This window comes from Pseudophryne corroboree, chromosome 2 (assembly GCF_028390025.1).
Source record: "Pseudophryne corroboree isolate aPseCor3 chromosome 2, aPseCor3.hap2, whole genome shotgun sequence".
In the NCBI taxonomy this organism is placed as follows: domain Eukaryota; kingdom Metazoa; phylum Chordata; class Amphibia; order Anura; family Myobatrachidae; genus Pseudophryne; species Pseudophryne corroboree.
In genome coordinates this window covers 765,170,902-765,192,063 of record NC_086445.1, presented here as the reverse complement: position 1 = coordinate 765,192,063, position 21,162 = coordinate 765,170,902, and the positions used below count along the sequence as shown (strand labels likewise).

General features: G+C 44.2%; 1 protein-coding gene across 2 annotated transcripts in view; it reads left to right on the top strand.

Annotated features, from left to right (window-relative positions):
* The window catches only part of TSHB (thyroid stimulating hormone subunit beta), a 56,704-nt gene extending 41,840 nt beyond the window's left edge, over positions 1 to 14,864 (top strand). For both annotated transcript variants that reach the window (XM_063955470.1, XM_063955469.1), the window contains exons 2-3: positions 159 to 321; positions 12,672 to 14,864. In XM_063955470.1, coding sequence (XP_063811540.1) covers positions 160 to 321; positions 12,672 to 12,929 — 420 coding nt within the window. In that variant the 5' untranslated portion in view covers position 159 and the 3' untranslated portion in view covers positions 12,930 to 14,864. The remainder of the gene's footprint in view (positions 1 to 158; positions 322 to 12,671) is intronic.
* The last annotated feature ends 6,298 nt before the right edge of the window (positions 14,865 to 21,162 follow it).

Here is a 21,162-nt window from a genome sequence, read left to right as displayed (position 1 = left end):
GTACAGTATATGACATCCTGTGATATCCTGTACCACTCTGTAATGATGTATAATCACATATTGCTGGTCAGCCAGTGCAGCTAGTGCAGCTATATATTATCATTTTCTCCTCTGTTCTTGAAGTTATTTATTTCACCTAGACTTTTGTTTTATTATAGGATGGCAGCCATTTTCATGGCATCTTTTCTCTTTTGCATTGCCTTTGGGCATGTTTTCTCAATGTGTATGCTGACTGAATATACCATGTACGTGGAGAGAGAGGAGTGTGCTTATTGTATTGCCGTCAACACCACCATATGCTCTGGATACTGCAAGACAGCGGTATAGTTTATTTAATATCTCACTACTATTATCATCATGACTATGATTATGATTATTATGATTATTATTATTATTATTATAATTTTTATATATATATATATATATATATATAGTACTACACACACAATGTCAAATAGTCACAGGCCAATTAACCTACAAGTGTGTCTTTGCACTGTAGAAGGAAACCAGAATACTTAGTGGAAACAATTTGACTACAAAAAAACTTCATGCAGATAGCGTCTTAACTGAAGGCTCACCTGCTAAGAGATAGCAATGCTTACCACTGTGCATATGTGTTTATTATTTTTTATTACTTGTGTACAGTGGCATACTAAAACACATACAGTAAATGAAACCTTATGGGTCCCCTGAGTGTTTCCATACACTGCACTAATAGTACAACAGTCCTACTATTAATTATATCCTTAAGTTCCATTATTCTGTCTTGATTAGTCAGTTACAAGGAACAGAATGAGGTTGTATACAGACGAACTGGATGGTAAGGACTTTCCAAGCAAAAATCAGAATTGTGTCCATATGTGAGGGTTTTCCCGGGATACCTGGGATTGGTTCTTTTTCAATGTCTGCCCCCAAGCAAACCCCCTTCCCGGCCCCTTTCCACTGCTGCAAAGAGATGAGGTGCGGGCCAGTGCAGGTGCTGGTGTCCTAGCGGCAGGCAGCAGGTGGCAGACTGCGCAGCGTGACCTCTGACTTCATGTCATGTTGTGCAGTGCGCACAGCCGAGGGCAGGGAGAGGTGAGCAGGGGGAGCCGAGCAGTGTCTCAGCCTCCTGAGGACGCTCAATGCTGCCCAGCATTGAAAAAACAAAGGAGCCTCCTAATCCCAAAATCCCCAGGATTGGAAGCCCCAATCCCGGGATTGAATTCCAGGCAATATTTGCCAAAAATCCGGGGTTCCCGCCGTTCCCGATCCCGTGCATGGTGAATACAATAATAACATAACTTCAAAGTCTATCCTACTATATATATATCACTGTAGAGCCATCTCCCTTCTTAATTTACATTTACAGTGTTCCTCTGAATATGCTTTTATGAAGTGAATAGTAAAAAGAGGGGTATGTGAGAGCCCTGACACACTGCAGTGACTAGAGAAGGGAGGGGGATGTGAGTGTCAAGATATATTGTAGTAAATAAGGGAGGGGGGGGGCACGTGAGTACCCACACATATTGCAGTAAATAGGGAGATGAAGGCGAGTGAGTACCAGACCAATGATGTCATTATCTGTAAGAGACCCATACAATCATATTGCAGTGAACATTGAAGCGGTGGGGGGATGTGAGCACCCAGACATAGTGCAGGGAATAGGGATTTGTGGAGCGAGGGACCCCAGTCAACTACTGTATATATGTTCACTTGATATGTGTCACCTGTGGCCTCCGTTTTGGGGAAGTGACAAGGCCAGGATCTTCATCAGAAGACAGAGATTTCCTGCAAGCAGGAGGTGCCTACTTTCATGAAACGCCTCCTGCTGCAGACCCATCTTATCATGTGCCGCATTAGCTTCTGTATACAACTCTCATCTACATCATCTATTATACTCCATCCCTATTGGCACTTACTCCTATCCCTCCAATCACAGCTGGGATCAAGTAATGGTAGGCAGAGGAGACATGGATGTACTGCAGTGAGTGACTGCCGCGTGAATGTCCGATGTGCATCGCCACCTATGAAGCCCATCCTCCCCATGGCCCTTCTTAAGAGAGCAGAGTGGAAGACTTAGGCTGGGTACACGTCAGGATGACCTGGATGGTGGGCGACAAGATGATTAATGTAACGATACATTGGTCACCCATACATACTGTATAGAACGATATAGCACATATCTAGTGCATATAGTAGCTGCATTCAGGAGCATGCTGTCAGCCTCCAGGTCATCACATTGGGATCCGGTCATGATCCCAATGGTCGGGATCCTGGCAGTCAAAAATCCTGACGCCGGAATCCCGACACTGGTCGGAATCCCTAATGGGCATCCTGAATGGGATCACAATCCCGGCGCCGGTGTCCTGACAGTCGGTATCCTAAATGAGTGACTGCTGGACTGCAGTAGAGTTAAGTTGTGTGTGTGTGTGGTGGGGGGGTTATGTTTAGGCTGCGGGGGGAGGGTTAGGATTAGGCTGCGGGAAGTGGAGGTTAGATTTAGGATGCGGGGTTAGAGTTAGGCACCCACGAAGAGTAGAGGGGGTTAGGGTAGAGAGGGTTAGAGTGAGGGTGAGAGGGTTAGGTTTAGGCTGTGGTAAGGAGGGTTAGGGGGGAGGATTATTATACTTACCCGACCCCTGTCGAAATTCTACTCATCGGGATGCCGCAGTCGGTATTCTCACTGCCAGCATCCTGACCGCCGGCATTTTAGCACCAACCCGTCACATCTGATGTGCAGAGCAGCACAATGTCAGTGGGCAGGAGTGCACAATCACAGGTACACATCAGACAATGTGTATGATATGTCACTCCAATCCGCAGGATCAGATGACCCACCATCTGATCTGTACCCAGCCTAACTTTGCAGAAATGCACTGTGTGGATTAATGAATTCATTCATTGGGCTAAATCAGTGATGAGCAAATGTACCTACTGTATATATACTGTATTGCAGGTACCTAAAACTGAAGAGGTTAAACATTAATTTAGCTGCAGTGTTATGTCAGGTTAATACTGCACAACGCACTTTACTTTTAGATGAAAATGTACATTTTGCCTTTTAGCTGTCTATCACATCCCTATCAAACACCTTTGGGATGAATTGGAAAACAGATTGCAAGCTAGGCATTATCACACAACGACATAAAATCTAGTAGCAAAGGGAGAGACTGTCTTCATATTAACGCCAATGGATTGGAATGAGATGTTTGGTTGCTGCATACCTTTGGCCATATGTCATGTATTGGCATCCCAGCGGTCAAGTGACCGACGCTGGATCCCGACACCCCTCAGGAGACTGGCGCCAGGACACCGACAGCTGACATCCCAAAGTCAGCAAGGGGAGGGGGGGGGGGTTAGGGTTAGGCACTGGGGGGTTTAGCCATAGCTGACACACTCAGAGCATTAGCTGTAGCAGACACCCCCGAAGGTTTAACCCTACCCAACAGCCCCTGAGAGTTAGGGGAGAGGAGGGGAGAGTGGTAAAACACTTACCCTCATCCGATGTTAGGATTTTTACTGTCAGGGTGCCGCAGTTGGTCATGTAACCACTGGCATCTCGACTGCTGCCATTTTATACCCAACCTCAAGAATCAGCTGCTTCACTTTCACCTGAAGATAACTAGTATTACAATACAATACTTTCTACTTGTGGCTAACCTGGTTTGGTTGTGTCATATCATATATGTCAGACATTTAGTACATATACAAGATTTAGGGATAAAGTGGACAGAGATAAAGTATCAGCCAATCAACTCCTAACTGCCATGTTACAGGCTATGGGGTCTATTTAGTAAGCCATGTAGAGAAATAAAGTGAACGGAGATAATAGGATTTTAGTTACCTACCGGTAAATCATTTTCTCGTAGTCCGTAGAGGATGCTGGGGTCCACATTAGTACCATGGGGTATAGACGGGTCCACCAGGAGCCATTGGCACTTTAAGAGTTTGAGAGTGTGGGCTGGCTCCTCCCTCTATGCCCCTCCTACCAAACGCAGTCTAGAAACTGTGTCCGAGGAGACGACATACTTCGAGAGAAGGATCATACACAGATAGTGGTGAGATTCATACCAGCTCACACATACAAGACACGTCAAGCCAACTAGCTTGAACTACTCAGCAACAGCTGAAACATTACTTACCAAGTAACAATGCAGTACTCAACTAAAACGAAGTTGTACTGAACCAAATAACATTTGCAGGAAAATGAAGCGCTGGGTGGGCGCCCAGCATCCTCTACGGACTACGAGAAAAGGATTTACTGGTAGGTAACCAAAATCCTATTTTCTCTTACGTCCTAGAAGATGCTGGGGTACACATTAGTACCATGGGGATGTACCAAAGCTCCCAGAACGGTAGGGAGAGCGCGGAGGCTCCTGCAGAACTGATTAACTGAACTTCAGATCATCAGAGGCCAAAGTATCGAACTTGTAAAACTTAGCAAACGTGTTCGACCCAGACCAAGTTGCAGCTCGGCAAAGTTGCAATGCCGAGACACCCCGGGCAGCCACCCGGGAAGACCCCACCTTACGAGTAGAGTGGGCCTTAACAGATTTTGGACACAGCAGTCCTGCCGTAGAATAAGCGTGCTGGACAGTGAATCTGATCCAGCGATAGATTGTCTGCTTAGAAGCAGGACACCCAATTTTCTTGAGATTATATAGGACAAACAGAGAGTCCGACTTTCTGTGACGAGAAGTTCTCTTCACATATATCTTCAGAGCCCTTACAACATCTAAGGCCTTTGATGTAATTGAGGAGTCAGTAGCCACTGGCACCACAATAGGTTGGTTGATAGGAAATGCTGACACAACCTTCGTAAGAAACTGCTGACGAGTCCGGAGCTCAACTCGATCTTCGTGGAAGATCAAGTAAGGGCTTTTACAGGACAAAGCCCCCAGCTTAGACATATGTCTAGCAGAAGCTAACGCCAACAAAGTGACCGCCTTCCATGTAAGAAATTTGACCTCTACCTCCTGTAGAGGTTCAAACCAATCCGACTGGAGAAACTGCAACACCACGTTAAGGTCCCAAGATGCCATAGGCGGTACAAAGGGAGGTTGGATATGCAGAACTCCCTTCAAAAAGGTCTGAACCTCAGGGAGGGCAGCCAATTGTTTCTGAAAGAAAATGGATAGAGCTGAACTCTGGACCTTCACAGATCCCAACTTCAGACCCATATACACTCCTGCTTACAGGAAGAGGAGGAAACGTCCCAGTTGAAACTCCACCGTAGGAAACTTCTTAGACTCACACCAAGAGACATATTTCTTCCAAATACGATGGTAATGTTTAGACGTTACCCCTTTCCTAGCCTGTATGAGGGTAGGAATGACCTTATTCACAATGCCCTTCCGAGCAAGAATCAGGCACTCAACTTCCATGCTGTCAAACGTAGCCGCAGTAAGTCTTGATAGGTGAATGGTCCCTGCTGCAGCAGGTCCTCCCAAAGAGGAAGAGGCTTTGGCTCTTCTTGCAGTAGAGTCAGAAGATCCGCGTACCAAGCTTTTCTTGGCCAGTCTGGGGCAATGAGGATCGCTTGAACCCTTGTTCTCCTTATGAGCTTTAGTATTCTTGGGATGAGTGGGAGTGGTGGAAACACGTACACTGACTGGAACACCCACGGAGACACCAGGGCGTTCACTGCCACTGCCTGTGGGTCCCTCGACCTGGAACAATAACGCAGAAGCTTCTTGTTGAGACGAGAGGCCATCATGTCTATTTGGGGTAAACGCCAAAGATCTGTTATTTCCTTGAACACCTCCGGATGGAGTCCCCACTCTCCTGGATGTAGATCGTGTCTGCTGAGGAAGTCTACTTCCCAGTTGTCTACTCCCGGAATGAAGATGGCTGACAGCGCTAATACGTGTTTTTCTGTCCAGAGGATTATTCTTGTCACCTCTGACATTGCCACTCTGCTCTTCGTTCTACCTTGTTGGTTTATGTAAGCCACTGTTGTTACGTTGTCCGACTGCACTTGAATGGCCCGATTTCTCAGAAGAGGGGCCATCTGAAGAAGACCGTTGTAGATGGCTCTTAGTTCCAGGATGTTGATGGGCAGGCCGGCTTCCAGGCTTGACCACCGTCCTTGGAAGGTTACTCCTTGAGTGACTGCTCCCCAGCCCCGAAGGCTTGCATCCGTGGATAGAAGGACCCAGTCCTGAATCCCGAACCTGCGTCCCTCCAGAAGGTGAGGCAATTGGAGCCACCAGAGGAGTGAAATCCTGGCCTTTGGCGACAGACAAATTCTCTGGTGCATGTGGAGGTGAGATCCCGACCACTTGTCCAGGAGATCCAGTTGGAAGGCCCGAGCATGGAACCTCCCGTACTGGAGAGCCTCGTAAGAGGCCACCATCTTTCCCAATAGGTGAATGCATTGATGAACCGACACCAGGGTGGCTTCAGGACATCCCGGACAGTAGCTTGTATCACCAACGCCTTTTCTTGCGGAATAAACACCCTCTGCACTTCCGTATCCAGGATCATTCCCAGAAATGACAACCTCTGGGTTGGTTCCAAATGTGACCTTAGAAGGTTCAGAATCCAACCATGACTCTGAAACAGTCGCGTTGTGAGAACAATGGACTGCAGCAGCCTCTCCTTGGATGATGCCTTTATCAGTAGATCGTTCAGATATGGAATGATGTTCACACCCTGCTTGCTGAGGAGAATTATCATTTCCACCATCACCTTGGTAAACACCCTCGGTGCTGTGGAGAGGCCTGGAACTGGAAATGACAGTCCAGTAATGCAAAGCGGAGATAAACCGTATGCGGCAGCCAGATCGGAATGTGGAGGTACGCATCCTTGATATCCAGTGATACCAGGAATTCCCCTTCTTCCAGACCTGATATCACCGCCCTGAGAGACTCCATCTTGAACTTGAACTCCTTTAGAAAGGGGTTCATTGATTTTAGGTTCAGAATGGGCCTGACCGTACCATCCTGTTTCGGGACCACGAAAAGGTTCAAATAGTAACCTTTGTTCAGCATGTGATGAGGCTGTGGCACAATGACCTGTGCCTCTACCAGCTTTTGGACAGCGTCTTGTAGTACAGTGCTGTCCTCCAACAGAGTTGGCAAGCCTGACTTGAAAAAGCGATGAGGAGGGAGACTTTGAAATTCCAGCCTGTATCCCTGAGACACAATATCTACCACCCAGGGATCCAGACCGGACGATTCCCAGACATGACTGAAGTGTCTGAGTCTCGCTCCCATTGGCCCCACCACCGGGGCGTGCAGTCCACCATCATGTGAAGAACTTTGGCGTACCCGAAGCAGTCTTTTGTTCCTGGGAACCGGCAGCGGGAGGTTTCTTAGACTTAACCTGACCTCCCCTAAAGAAGGTATTGGAAGTTCTGGCCTTTCTAGGCTTGTTAGGCCAAAAGGACTGCGTTGCAGATGAAGAGAGAGATTTCTTCGGAGCAGGTGCTGCTGAGGGAAGAGACGGAGACTTACCCGCTGTAGCGGTGGATATCCACGCGTCTAGAGCTTCCCGGCAAGAGGATACAAGACGGGGCTACGAAGATAAGGTAAGGGACTCTGTAGGAGAGGAGAAGGCACAGCAGACAGCCCATCAGGGCTAGAAGCAGTTGTCTTCTCTCCTCTCCAAGACGGTGACCGCTTCCCCATTCGCATAGACAGTCACTGTGCGCTTAGAAAAGCGACACAGTGAACTGTCAGAGCACAGGGGCGGACGGTATGTCCAGAGCCCTCACTACCTAACGATTAGCCACCAATAAGATCCCTTGCCGCACTGACCCTCCGGGGGTACCCCTATCTTTTGTTTTTGCTTTTTGTTTTGTTTTTTCATTCTCTACCAGACGGACTTACATACCAGCACTGACCATAGGCTCTGAACATTTCAAACAAACCATAGACACTACAGAGGTGGGACGCCACCAACCTGAAGTGTCCTCATCCCCCAATATCACAATCCCCTTCCCCTACCTACTAACAACAATCCAGACACAACTGTGCAAGATCTCAGTTTGTGTATATACAGATGTAATTTTTAGTTTAAATAAAAAACATAATTGTTATTTAAAATCAACTAGCCTGAGTGTTATTATAATCATATCCCCATTTTTTCAGCCAAAATTGTCCATCTGGCGCACCTGACTCTGCAACTTCCCCAAAGAGAACCTGACCTGTATAGGGTAGGGACTCCACACTTCTTCTGGATTCCACGTCGTCCGACCACTGGCGCAGCCACAGTCCCCGACGAGCTGAAACAGACATGGAAGATATTCCCGCAGCCATGGAACCCAGGTCTTTCATGGATTCTACCATAAAACCTGCAGAATCATGAATGTTGCGTAAATACAATGCAACGTCATCCCTATCCATCGTATCCAAATCCTCAAGTAAGGTAGCCGACCACTTTACTATTGCCTTTGCAATCCATGCAGTAGCAATAGTGGGACGTAATATGGACCCTGAAGCAGTATACATTGATTTAAGCGTGTTATCAATTTTCCTATCAGCCAGCTCCTTTAAGGCGGTAGATCCAGAAACAGGTAAAACCACCTTTTTGGACAGTCTGGAGACAGATGCGTCAACTATGGGTGGGTTTTCCCATTTTTCCTAGCCTCCTCAGGGAAAGGAAATGCCACCTGGACCCTTTTAGGGACCTGGAATTTTTTCTCAGGGTTTTCCCATGCTTTTTCAAATATAGCATTCAATTCCTTTGATGCAGGGAAGGTTAGCGAGGCTTTTTTCTTTTCAGTGAAAAATGCCTCCTCAACCTGCTCAGGTGGCGTGTCATTAATATTTAACACATCTCTAATGGTCTTAATCATGAGCTGCACCCCTTTTGCAAGGGATGCTGCCCCCCTGAGCACGTCCCCAACACCGTCTGCTGTATCAGAGTCGGTATTCGTGTCATCTTGCATAATCTGGGCAAGTGCACGTTTCTGTGGGAACATACTAGGTGATTTTGCAGGAATAGGAACAGAACCTGACCAAACTGCCATGGAGTTCTTTAGCACATGAGTTTCAGTCTCAGTATGAGCTACCCTGGTAGAGATCTGAGAGATCATCCCCTTAAGAGAGGACAACCACTCAGGCTCATTAATTGGGATCTGAGGCAAAACATTACAATCCTGTGTACATGGAATGGATCCCTCCTGAGAGGAAACATCCTCTGCAGCATATGACAGAGTCCCTAGACATAACTATGTGAGAGGGATGCAGTCAGTTTACCTCCAATCAAAATCCCGACGTTCAAAATCCCGACACCAATTGACCGATGGTCAAAATCCCGACATGGACAAAATACCGACATTTAAAATACCGATAAGGTCAAAATACCGACATGTAAAATGCCGACAGGTCAAAATACCGACATGAGTTTTTCATGATTTTTTTCATTGAAATCGACTTGTTCATACTTTACCATCCCAGTGGACCTGGAGGGGGAATATAATAGTGTGCCGAGCGTAGCATGGCGAGCGTAGCGAGCCATGCAAGGGGACGCGGTACACTTTATATGGTGTCCATGTTGACTTATGTCGACATACACACAAAAAACCAACAAAAACTGCATGTCGGTATTTTGACCTGTCGGCATTTTACATGTCGGTATTTTGACCTTGTCGGTATTTTAAATGTCGGTATTTTGTCCATGTCGGGATTTTGACCTTGTCGGGATTTTGACCATCGGTCAATTGGTGTCGGGATTTTGAACGTCAGGATTTTGATTGGAGGTATTTCATACCGATCCCATGTGAGACAACAAACACCCACACACACAGGGAAATGTCAAACAGTTTCTCCCCCAAGTATGCCACAGAGAGACACAGAGATTGGAGCCAACCCACACACAGCGCTTACTGAGGTAGATATAATACAACTACCTAGCGCTTACTGTGTACCTTAATAGACTACACAGAATTTACACAGCCTCACCCCATCTACAACCCCCTGGTACCACACAGGATAGCTGGAGTTGCTTGGAAGGACATCTCTCCCTGTCAGCGTCCCTGTTAGGATCTGCAGGCAGGAAAACGGCGCTGTACGCTACTGGGTCCACTCTGAGAAGCTCCGCCCCCTGAACATGGCGCTGCTTCCCGCTCTTCCATTCTTTATACTGGCCTGAGGATTTCTGCTGGCAGTGTAACCGAGGGGCCTGACAGGCTTTCAGACCAGTGTAGGGTATAGGCGCTGGCTCAGGGCGCCCCTCACAGCGCTGCACTATGTACCGCTGAGCCTCCGGAACGCAGTTAATACTGCACTCCCACCCTGTTGCCGCCATCTTCACACCAGTTCCCTGCTTGCTGAGGGGGCCAGTGACTCACTTGCCACCGGAATCTTCTGGCAGTTAGGGGATGGCGGCATGCTGCGGGAGTGAGCGGTCGCCTGGGGCGGCTAACGATCATCACCCTCAGGAGGTAATGTCCTGTCAGCGGAGATAGTGGCTCAGACCCCTCAGGGTGGACACTACTCCCTTCCTAAGTCCCGCGAAGCAGGGAGGCTGTTGCCAGCAGCCTCCCTGTGCCTAACTTACTCTTAGAAAATTAATAAATCTAAAGAAGCTCTAAGAGCTCCCTTAGCTGTGATCGGCTCCTCCGGGCACATTTTCTAAACTGAGTCTGGCAGGAGGGGCATAGAGGGAGGAGCCAGCCCACACTCTCAAACTATTAAAGTGCCAATTGCTCCTGGTGGACCCGTCTATACTCCATGGTACTAATGTGGACCCCAGCATCCACTAGGACGTAAGAGAAATAGGGGTCTATTCATGAAGCAGTGAAAAGAGTGGAGAAGTGAGCCAGTGGCAACCAATCAGCTGCTCTGTATAATTTTATAGTATGCAAATTATAAATGTTACTTCAATGCTGATTTGTTGCCATCGGCAACTTCTCCACAGGCTCACTTCTCCACACTTTTCACTGCTTCATGGATAGATCCCATAGTCCCAACCAACCAGCCTAACTGTCTTTTATATATAGGGGGATATTTAATAAACATAATTATCTAAAAAAAAAAAATCAGGAAAATGTGAAAATTACGTTTTCTGGAGATGGAGATAAGTTTGTTTAAAAAAAAAAAAAAAGAGATAAATAACTCTTCTCTAGTGGCAGTTGCAGCACAGTCCAAAATTCAAATAGGGGAGCCACACCAACTGCCAGTGAGTCTCGGCCGGCGATGTTTGGTGGTGTTTGGGGTGGCAGCTATTTGAATTTTGGACTGTGCTGTAGCTGTGACTTGAGAAGAGGTATTTATCCCTCTTCTTCTTTTTTTTTTTTTAAACAATCTTATCTCCATCTCCAGAAAACATAACTTTCAAATTTTCCTGATTTTTTTTAGATAATTATGTTTATTAAATATCCCCCCAAGCCTGTAACACTGCGATTAAGAGCTGATTGTCTGCTACTTTATCTCCATCTACTTACTCTCTCTCCAAGGCTTAGTACATAGACTACATAGATTTTGAGGAGCTTACATATAACCTCCTACATGGTGTATTTGGATGCAGAGAGGCCCTCTCCTCACAGCTCTTACTGTCTGCCAGACTCCCAGACAAAGGGGCAGATGTACTAAGCCTTGGAGAGAGATAAAGTGGACACAGATAAACTACCAGCCAACCAGCTCCTGTCATTTATCAAACACAGCCTGTAACATGGCAGTTAGGAGCTGACTGGTTGGTACTTTATCTCTCTCCACTTTATCACTCTCCAAGGCTTAGTTGATAGACCTCTTAGGCCTCTCTCCTGTCTCCCCCACCAGTGCTGTTAGGACAGGACAGTTTCACCCTGTCAGCGCCTCCTGTCAGTTATGTCGGGGGAGATGAGTGGAACAGAGATGAGAGACATGGAGATTGGGGGTGAGGGAGCTGAGGGGAGACAAGCAATGCCGGGCACAATAACAAGTGACATGCATATGAGGGTTCCCAAATACTAGTTTTGTATAAATTTAGTAGTGGTATTTAATGAGTTAATATCTGATATCACATCTGTTCTATGTGTATGATTTTACTTTCTAAACTGAATTGTGCTTCGTTTGTTTACTATCAAAATGTGCATTTTATTAGCAAGAACAATTGCATACCTACCTCCTAAACGTATCTATTCCCAACTCCGAAACTGTTCCAATTTTTGGGGGACTGTCTCACAGTCCTGCAGTCAGGACTGAATGCCTTTCTAGTGCTCCTGAAGTTCCTCCAACACCCCTCCTAAAAGTACCCTTTCATTGTAACGGAACATACTTCCTAACAGTCCTGACAGCTGAAATGCATCCAGGGGACTTTTAACATAGCTGGCACATTATGCATTTGCAATCTGAAGAGTTACGCTGGACATATACTGACAGATGAAATGCCTGCAGATTTCTCACGTAGGCCACCCAATATCTGCGCTCTTCCTCTGGGGAGAAGACAATTACACGTTCCTTCCCTTTGACAGAACAGGGGAAATGTCCATTGGTCAGCTGCGGCAGGGCATACACTGCCCAGTGCAGGCAAATGAAATATTGCATTGGATGGATATGCTGGATGAGCTGGCATGCCCAACTGTTCAATATTTTCAGATGAATCATGCACATACACGCAACAATTATCTGGGCGATCTACCTATATCGAGTGGAGTGGCCAGATAATTGCAACGTGTGTTCCCAGCAATTCGGTTCTCAGAGGTATAAACTGCTGCAATTATCTTTCCTTACAGCATCTAATGTTGTTGTTTTCCTTCACAGGACCCCAACATGAAGGGAAGACAACCAAAGACCAATCCGAGTCAAAATGTCTGCACATACAGCGATTATATATACAAGACTGTCTCGGTTCCAGGATGCCCAATGCATGTAAACCCGCTGTATACCTACCTTGTGGCATTAAGATGCAAGTGTGACAAATGTAACACTAACTATATTGACTGTATACAAGACAGGATCATCTCTAATTACTGTACAAAACCAAGAGAGCCAAAATACCTGCTCTACAATTACATATAATAATACAGAAATATCCTTACAGTATATCCAGGTCCCCAACTCCCCAAACACCATTTTATTATATATATATTTTTATTAGTTGTTTATTTTCCCATTTTAAAACAGGAGGCTGGCTAAATTGTATTGTTTTCTATTCTTTTTAATGCAAAATGTTTTTATTAAATGTTTGTACTGATCTTGATATCCTTTATTTATAATGCGCCAACATATTACGCAGCACTGTACACGAGGGCCTACTTCAAGTTTGCACGCTATGCCGATATTCACGCAACTGAGCAATTATCAGTAGACTGCGCATGGGCCTGCGATCGCAGTGCGCATGCACCTAGGTGCCTTAGTGATGCCGCTCACAGTGAGAATTTAAATACAGAGTGATTGGCAGGAAGGGACCATTTGGGGGAAGTAATGTGGAGTGGCGGCAAAAACGCAGGCGTGCCGCGGCTGTTTTCTTAGAGCGTGTATCTGCCTTTGGCAGCTACCGTGTATGCAGAGAAACATGGTGGCAGCGTCGCTGTTCCTCATTACTGTGATGATGCTGTGTATGTGTAGAAAGTGGCTGAGGTTTTTGCGATGGCTGCAGTGGGCATCTATACTCTTTTCTGGTCAGCAGCTTCACTTGCGATAACTAGCAAGTCCATAGGCTGAAAAGACACAGCTGTGTAGGCATGTGTGTACAGACATGAATTAGACTCTGAGTGCAATCAAGATAGAAATACAGTAAATAATGTTCAATGAAATCAAGGGCAGGTTAAGATGGCTCTGACCAAATGACCTTCCAGTCTAAGGGATGTGGGCAGGTCCATCTTAACGTATGGGCTCACTGGGCATCTGCGCAGAGCCCCACGATTCTAGGGGCCTTCAAGAGGGGACAGACTGTGCTGGTGCTTCTGGAGCTTCTTGGGAGGCAGGTATAGTACCTGCCTCTCAGCCTGCAGCCAGACAGCGAATAGCTGTCAGCATGCTGATTGGTGGATGGCTGGAGCTATCCACCAATCAGAGTGTAGAATTCTCTATCTGCCTCCCAGCCTGCAGACAGACAGTGAACCGCTGTCAGCATGCTGATTAGTGGATGTTTTGAGTTATCCACCAATCAGAGTGTTGTGGGTCAGTCATTGTATGGAGGCATGTGGAGAGATGGAGAGGAACTACAAGAGGGGTAATTCATTATTATTTTTATTTATTCCCATGAATGGGTGAGTAGGGGCCCCAGTGCACTTCTTTGCCCAGGGCCTACAATGCTTTTAAGAATGCCCTGGATGTGGGGAACAATTAATACATAAAGCATTACATACCGTACAAGTGCCTAAACTACAAGCAACCACTTATATTATTCACATTCTATCACATGATTATTTAGTATTATATCACCTGGTACTGCAAAGGAAACATCCTCCTGTATCCTTCATTTTTCCTTTCAAGTATGTACGTCCTTGGAGGGACTGTTCTTTGTTAGCTTATGGTTAGAGTTAACCTAAATGATTGTCAATATACTGCTTTTAGATATAAGCTTTGGGTATACTGTTACATTTTACATCTATATAAATCAGGAAACTCATACACAAATTTATACAACTTACATGTATGATAAATTAAATCAGTATGATTATCAAATGTCCTGTTTATCTATTTGTATATCAAAAGAGTAAATCATGACATAATGATACATAAAAGCTTTCAGTTTGCATATTAGATTCCATGGATGCTCAACAGTTATATATGATTACTGTCTCCATGCATTGTTTAATTACTATTACTAGCATAAAATTGTCTATATTATTCAATGATGTTTAAAAGGTTAGTACCTCTTTTAAGTAATTATTTGCCTTTCAAAAGGGGAAAACCTCTGGAAACATACAATTACAAAAGGAAATTATTAGAAGAAAAATGACTGCAGCCATGATTACATTTGGGGCCAAATGTAATAGAGTGAGAGTTTCAGAAAGTAAGAGATTTGGTAAGGTTTTCAGTTTTTTTTTAAAGTGGCAATCATTTACACTGCAAAACCTGGTTGATCTTGCTGTGTAAATGATTGCCACTTTAAAAAAAACTGCAAAACCTTACCAAATCTCTCACTTTTTGAAACTCTCACTCTATTACATTTGGCCCTTGGTGTTTGTTAGAATGCCTTCGAATGAGTTGGGCAGAGCTTTGTTATTGTCTGTGGAGCAAAACATTTGATCAATGGGAACAATGACACCTGCAGGCTATAATTAAATGCTACTGAACATAATGAAGCAGTATTATAAAAGATATGAAACAAGCTGATATAAATCAAAATTTCCAAATATGTTTTTGAAAAATTATTTAAATGCAAAATAATTCCTACAGGAATTCTTGTGAATGTCAAAATGTGAAATGTGTAATTCTATATGCAAATTGTATGCTATTGTGTAAAGAATCTTGTGACATTAATGAAATGAACACAGCTAATAAACCTATTCGTAAGCTGTTTTGGTCTGGAATACGTCTGCCAGTTAATGTTGTTAGAGTTCCAGGAACATAATATCCTTATCTATCTTTGGGCACCTGTTTATACTTTTAGTAATAACAAATGTATGCGGTTACTGTATGTTATTACATAAAATCATGCTGGATGCAAATTTCCCAACCATCTGATTTTGGCACGGCAGTCTTTACTTGAGACAACTGTCCCAACTGGGAGGAAGATGATATGTATGTCCATAGGGAGCTGGTGGCACCACTACATCTGGCAATACTGTATATGTCTCCACACATTGAACGCCTACAAACTTGGCCATTACACACAGAACAGAATTTCATAGTGTACTTTAGTACAGCCACGTTCTGTGGGGATACCGTTAATTTACCTACAATCAAAATCTCGACGGACAAAATACCAACAACCATTGACCTACGGTCAAAATCCCGACATGGTCAAAATATCGATATTTAAAATACCAACAGGGTCAAAATACAGACATTTAAACTGTTGACAGGTCAAAAAGTCGACATGAGTTTTTCATTGAAACCGACTTGTTCATACTTTACCATCCCAGTGGACCTGGAGGGGGAACATAATAGTGTGGAGAGTGCAGCAAGGCACCGTGCCTGAGGGGACGTGGTACACTTATACGGTGTCCATGTCGACATACACACCCAAAAAAAAACAAAAAACTTGTGTCGACATTTTGACCTGCCGACATTTTAAATGTCGGCATTATTACCTTGTCGGGATTTTGACCATCAGTCAATTGTTGTCTGTATTTTGACTGTTGGGATTTTGATTGTAGCAGGGCCGGACTGGCCATCTGGCACTTCTGGCAAATGCCAGAAAGGCCGATGGGCTTGTGGGCCGGTGCTGTCAGGTAGAGAGCCGGGAAGGCAGCGCTCATCGCAAACTCCAGTTCTCTGCTCTGGCCGCTCCCCTGCCTCCCCTCCCGTCTCCATAGAAATGGAGGCGTGCCGCGAGTCCACCCCCCATGACTCACGACGCGCCCCAGTAGATGGCGCGCATGCCCCTGGCATGTGTGCGTGCGTGCAATCACATGCCAGGGCCGAATTCATACCCCAGTCCGTCCCTGATTGTAGGTATTTATTATTTATCAGTTATTTTATATAGCGCACACATATTCCGCAGCGCTTTACACAGAATATTTGGCCATTCACATCGGTCCCTGCCCCAGTGGAGCTTACAATCTATATTCACTTCCACATGTACACACATTCATACTAGAGTTAATTCTTATGTTGGGATCCAATTAACCTACCAGTATATTTTTGGATTGTGGGATGAAACCGGAGTACCCGGAGGCATACTAAACCCGTTCTGTGGACTGATTCAGTATACATAAGGGCATATGCTTTATTTATTTCACAAGAAGCCAGAGACATCTCAGAGGCACCTCATGACCAAATATTTATGAGGTGCTATCTCCTAACCTAATGACTCTATATTGGTTCAGCTTTTTAAAAAAATACCATACAATCTATGTGATGTAGAACATGACAGTGGACATGAATAGGTTAAAAACAAGAAATTAAAAACTTAAAAGCCTCCCTGTTTCTTTAGTCTGACCCAAGCCACTGCCATGTTCTGATAGAGAATGAGAAAGTTAAGTATGCTAGTATTACCTTTTTCATTTTCCAAGTCAATTCACATAGCAGTGGCCATGAAGGCGATTTGCTTCAGCAATAAGAGGAAAGGCAAGGAGACTGTGCTTTTCAGTTTCATTCATTTGAAACTATAGAACTTTTTAGTTTAGGTGTGAAGTGTTTTATAAACATATAAAGAAGTTATATGAAGGCAAAACACTTGGCACTACCCTATGTATTATATATAACTCACTAAATAAAACAGAAAGTGTCAGCATTGAGATGAGAAACAATGTTCCATATACAGTAAATGTGAGCTTGTATTGCAATGGGTAGAACAGCTCAATCACACATCTACCGCCACTATTATGTTGTACAATTAGAGGGAACATGTAGATTGATAAGCCATAAAGCACTTACTAGATAGGCAGCTAAAAATCGCACCAGAACAATTTGAGCCTGTTGCTCCACCATAAAATGATGTCTCAGTCTGCACAATGGGCCTGATTCTGGGGTGTAGTGTGGTATGCCGGCGGCCAGCATACCGGCGCCGGGATCCCGGGCGCAAATGAGCCCCTTGCGGGAGTCGTGGACCCCCAAGAGAGAGAATAGGTGTCGGTATACTGGGTGTCGGGATTCTGGCACCGGTATACTGAGCGCTGGGATCCCAACAGCCGGCATACTGAATACCACCCCTGATTCTGTTGTGGTTGTATTTAGCATTGCTGCTGCTTACTTGGAAGCAGCAGTGATGCTAGCATATGATAATGCAGCAGGAGGTGTCTGGTATAAGTAGACATCTGAGAAAACAGCATCAGATCACCTGAGACATCACTGGCTGGCTGAATGATCCATGAGGTTACGCAAGCTGGCGCATGTGCAAAGTACCGAACAAATACATTTTACATGAAAGATGTTGTGACACACCTGACGGACATCTGACTGACTACCTGGATGAATTTTTCTCCAAGAAAATGTTGAGCCCAATTCCTTTCTATAATAATGGACAGTGCCAATACCTGAGCCACTAAAACAGTGGTTCTCAACTCCAATGCTCAAGTTGCCACAACAGGTCATGTTTTCTGGATTTCCTTAATCAAGCACAGGTGAGTAAAGCTACGCTGGTTCAGTAATTATCGCACCTGTTTCCACAGGTAGAATTCTTGAAAAAAATTACCTGTACCGGAGGTCTGGAGTTGAGAAGAACTGCTCTAAAGCATATAATCTAAGATCCTTAGATCCCTGGAAAATGCATACACAAATGTGGCTCCCTTTACAACAGATCTGAGGTAGAACATAGTAATTTGCCACTGAGTGGTACGCGGTTGAATCTATAGAGGGGGTTTTCCATATTGACGGTTTGAAGAAATATTGGTCAAAATCATCCAGTTGTAATTAGCATTCACATTGAGGTATCTAGAGAATTGTATTACTGGTAAATCCTCACTTGATTAAATAGACTACTTATACATTAGGTTGAGTTTACAATACTAAATATCTGTAATCAACATACAGCTGACAAGGTGATTTTACAGGTCTGAGAGTGAATTCAATCATAGGTGTTAACATGGTGAAATAGGGTGGTAGTGTTTGGCTTTAATGGCTGGGGCTTTTTAATTGTACACCCTTTTTCACCCGAAACCCTTGTTAATGCTCATTAAATTAACGTTTTATAGATCGTTAACATATTGGGGCCGATTCAATTGTCTCCCCATGTGAAACTAGAGGATGCCCAACAGAACAATTCAATTGTTGCTCCGTTTGGGAGCACATAAAGCCGGGGAGACATTTCAGCTCGCAGCCTCCTGAGGTGCAAGTTGAAATGTGCATAAACTCTGTGGTTTGGGTGTTCAAACAAGAGTTTGAGCATCCTAACCTGTACTTTAGATAGGCTTAGCCGCTTTGCGTGGCTAATCCTGGTACTAATAGGTGCACATATGTGGCATGCACACCCAATGGGGGCAACAATTGAATAGCCCCAGTGGGTACCCAATACGTTTGGGTGCCCACAAAACAATTGATCTGGTCCCAACAAAATCTGTGAAAAGTTCATAGACCTACTGTATGCGTCAACAGGTTCACGGCACCCGTTAACACACTAGCTATCCAGTATTTTATTTAAGCCAGCATCAGGGTGGATCTCCTACCTGTTGACTTCAGGGCTAATTGGATGGCTCTGGGGATCAATTTGCCCACGGTACCGTGGCTAATTGAAATCCCCCTTATTGTCCACATAGGATCCCAGAAAATCAAAGCATTTTGTCGCACCTGGGCCCACCGCTCGCTAGTACCGCCACTGCTAAGATGGGAGTTCTATTTAAGATGGGATGTTGCCCATAGCAACCAATCAGATTCCAGGTATTATCTTCTAGAAGGTGCTAGATAAATGAGAAGTAGAAGCTGATTGGTTGCTATGGGCAACATCCCATCTTAAATAGAACTCCCATCTTAGTAAATTTACCCCAGAGTGTGTACACTGTAAAAACACGCAATGTACGCTCAAACAGACTTGTGTTCATCATCAGCACCATTAGCCTTAAAGCAATTCAGCAAATGAATGAAAAATGTGTATTGTTGCTTAATATGAGCAGCTTATGTCTGTCCCATATGCATTACCACTACTTACTGATTGCGCTAATGAAGTCCAATTTTTATTTGACTCTAGAAAGTCATGGTAAGTCTGTAGCCTAGCAATAGGCTTCTTGATCAGATAATTTTCATGAGTTTAGTGATTACCACTTAGCACATTTGAGTCATATAATCTGTTAAAAATGTTTATATGAAAGTAATATGTCATCTGAGATTTTATATAACAATTTACATGTGAATTGTTGATCCTAGGCTCCATTTTTGTAGATCTAGCAACTTATACAGATCCTATGTTGTCTGCAGCAGATAATGTCCCACGCTCCTAGAAGCATCTGCAGGTGTATTATATCTGAGAAGCTTGGGAATTGCTATTTAGCTTTACCCTGCAGAGAAACAAACAAATATCCATCTGGCAAACTAAACTGTACAGTAATGGCCCCCATACATCAGTGGCCACGATTCCCCAACCTGCCGGCACCGCGACTGGCAGCCAGCGATGTTCAACGATCCTTTGGGGAATCAGGATTTTTACACATATTTCATATTCCACATTCCCCGACACAGCCGTGGATCAGGACAATGCAACAATTTATTGCTGATGTATAGGGACCATAAAGATATGTAGGAGATGGACTAGGATTTAGGGGTAACTGCTAACAAATTTGCTGCTGCGATCAACTCTGAATTAGACCCTAGAAGAGATACCTACAAATAGCAACACTGATATTATGTTGACAGTAAAAAGTAACAATATAAGTGAAACATAACAGGAAAAATTCTTTATGTCAATATGGTAACTACTATCTGATAACAAAATAACAAATAGACAAAAAGACTCAGCGGAAATATTTTGTTTTTAATCACTATTTCATATCCTTCACGCACATATTTTTGTCTAGATCTATATTTTAACTTAAAAAATTCCTTATTATTTATACAACATGGATATCAATATCCTTTTAGTACATAAAATAATAAAAAGTAATGTTTTAGTACTGCAAATTATTATAAGAACATATATCAGCAGAGCTAAAAGCCTAGAAGCTTCCAGAGTGTACCACGTATCTCAATCTTTTCTAATTTTTTGTAAGCCGATACTGCCGATATGAAAGCATGGACTTTCTGGATCCAGGAATTGTTGCTGTTTTTGAAGCGATCATCCAGAAATATTGCTATCTCAGTATGTTCTTCTTGTGCTGAGAAAGTAAAATGCATTTTTGTCATTTTCCTCTGCCCAGTCAAAAATGTGTTGTGGTGTAAGAATCTGATCATCATATGGATGTTGCCAGCATGCTAAGGATGCTAACCTTTTCACTGTGCCACCTACACCCTCGCAAGGCCCTTTGCCATGTGCAGTTGCTGGAAAATGCCACTCTGCTTCTATATCAAAACCATCTTTATGAAAGCATAAGTTGGCAAAGTATTTATTGTTCTTAAATAGAGAGGCTGACCCATTGGAGAAGCTGAAGATCTGTTTTTGCTGGTTTCTGAAAATTTGTCTTCAAAAAGATTGTGTTTCCTCTGGAAGCAGTAGAATGCCACTGTGTTGTGTTCCAGACAGTGTGAAATAACATATCCAAGATGTTCCATT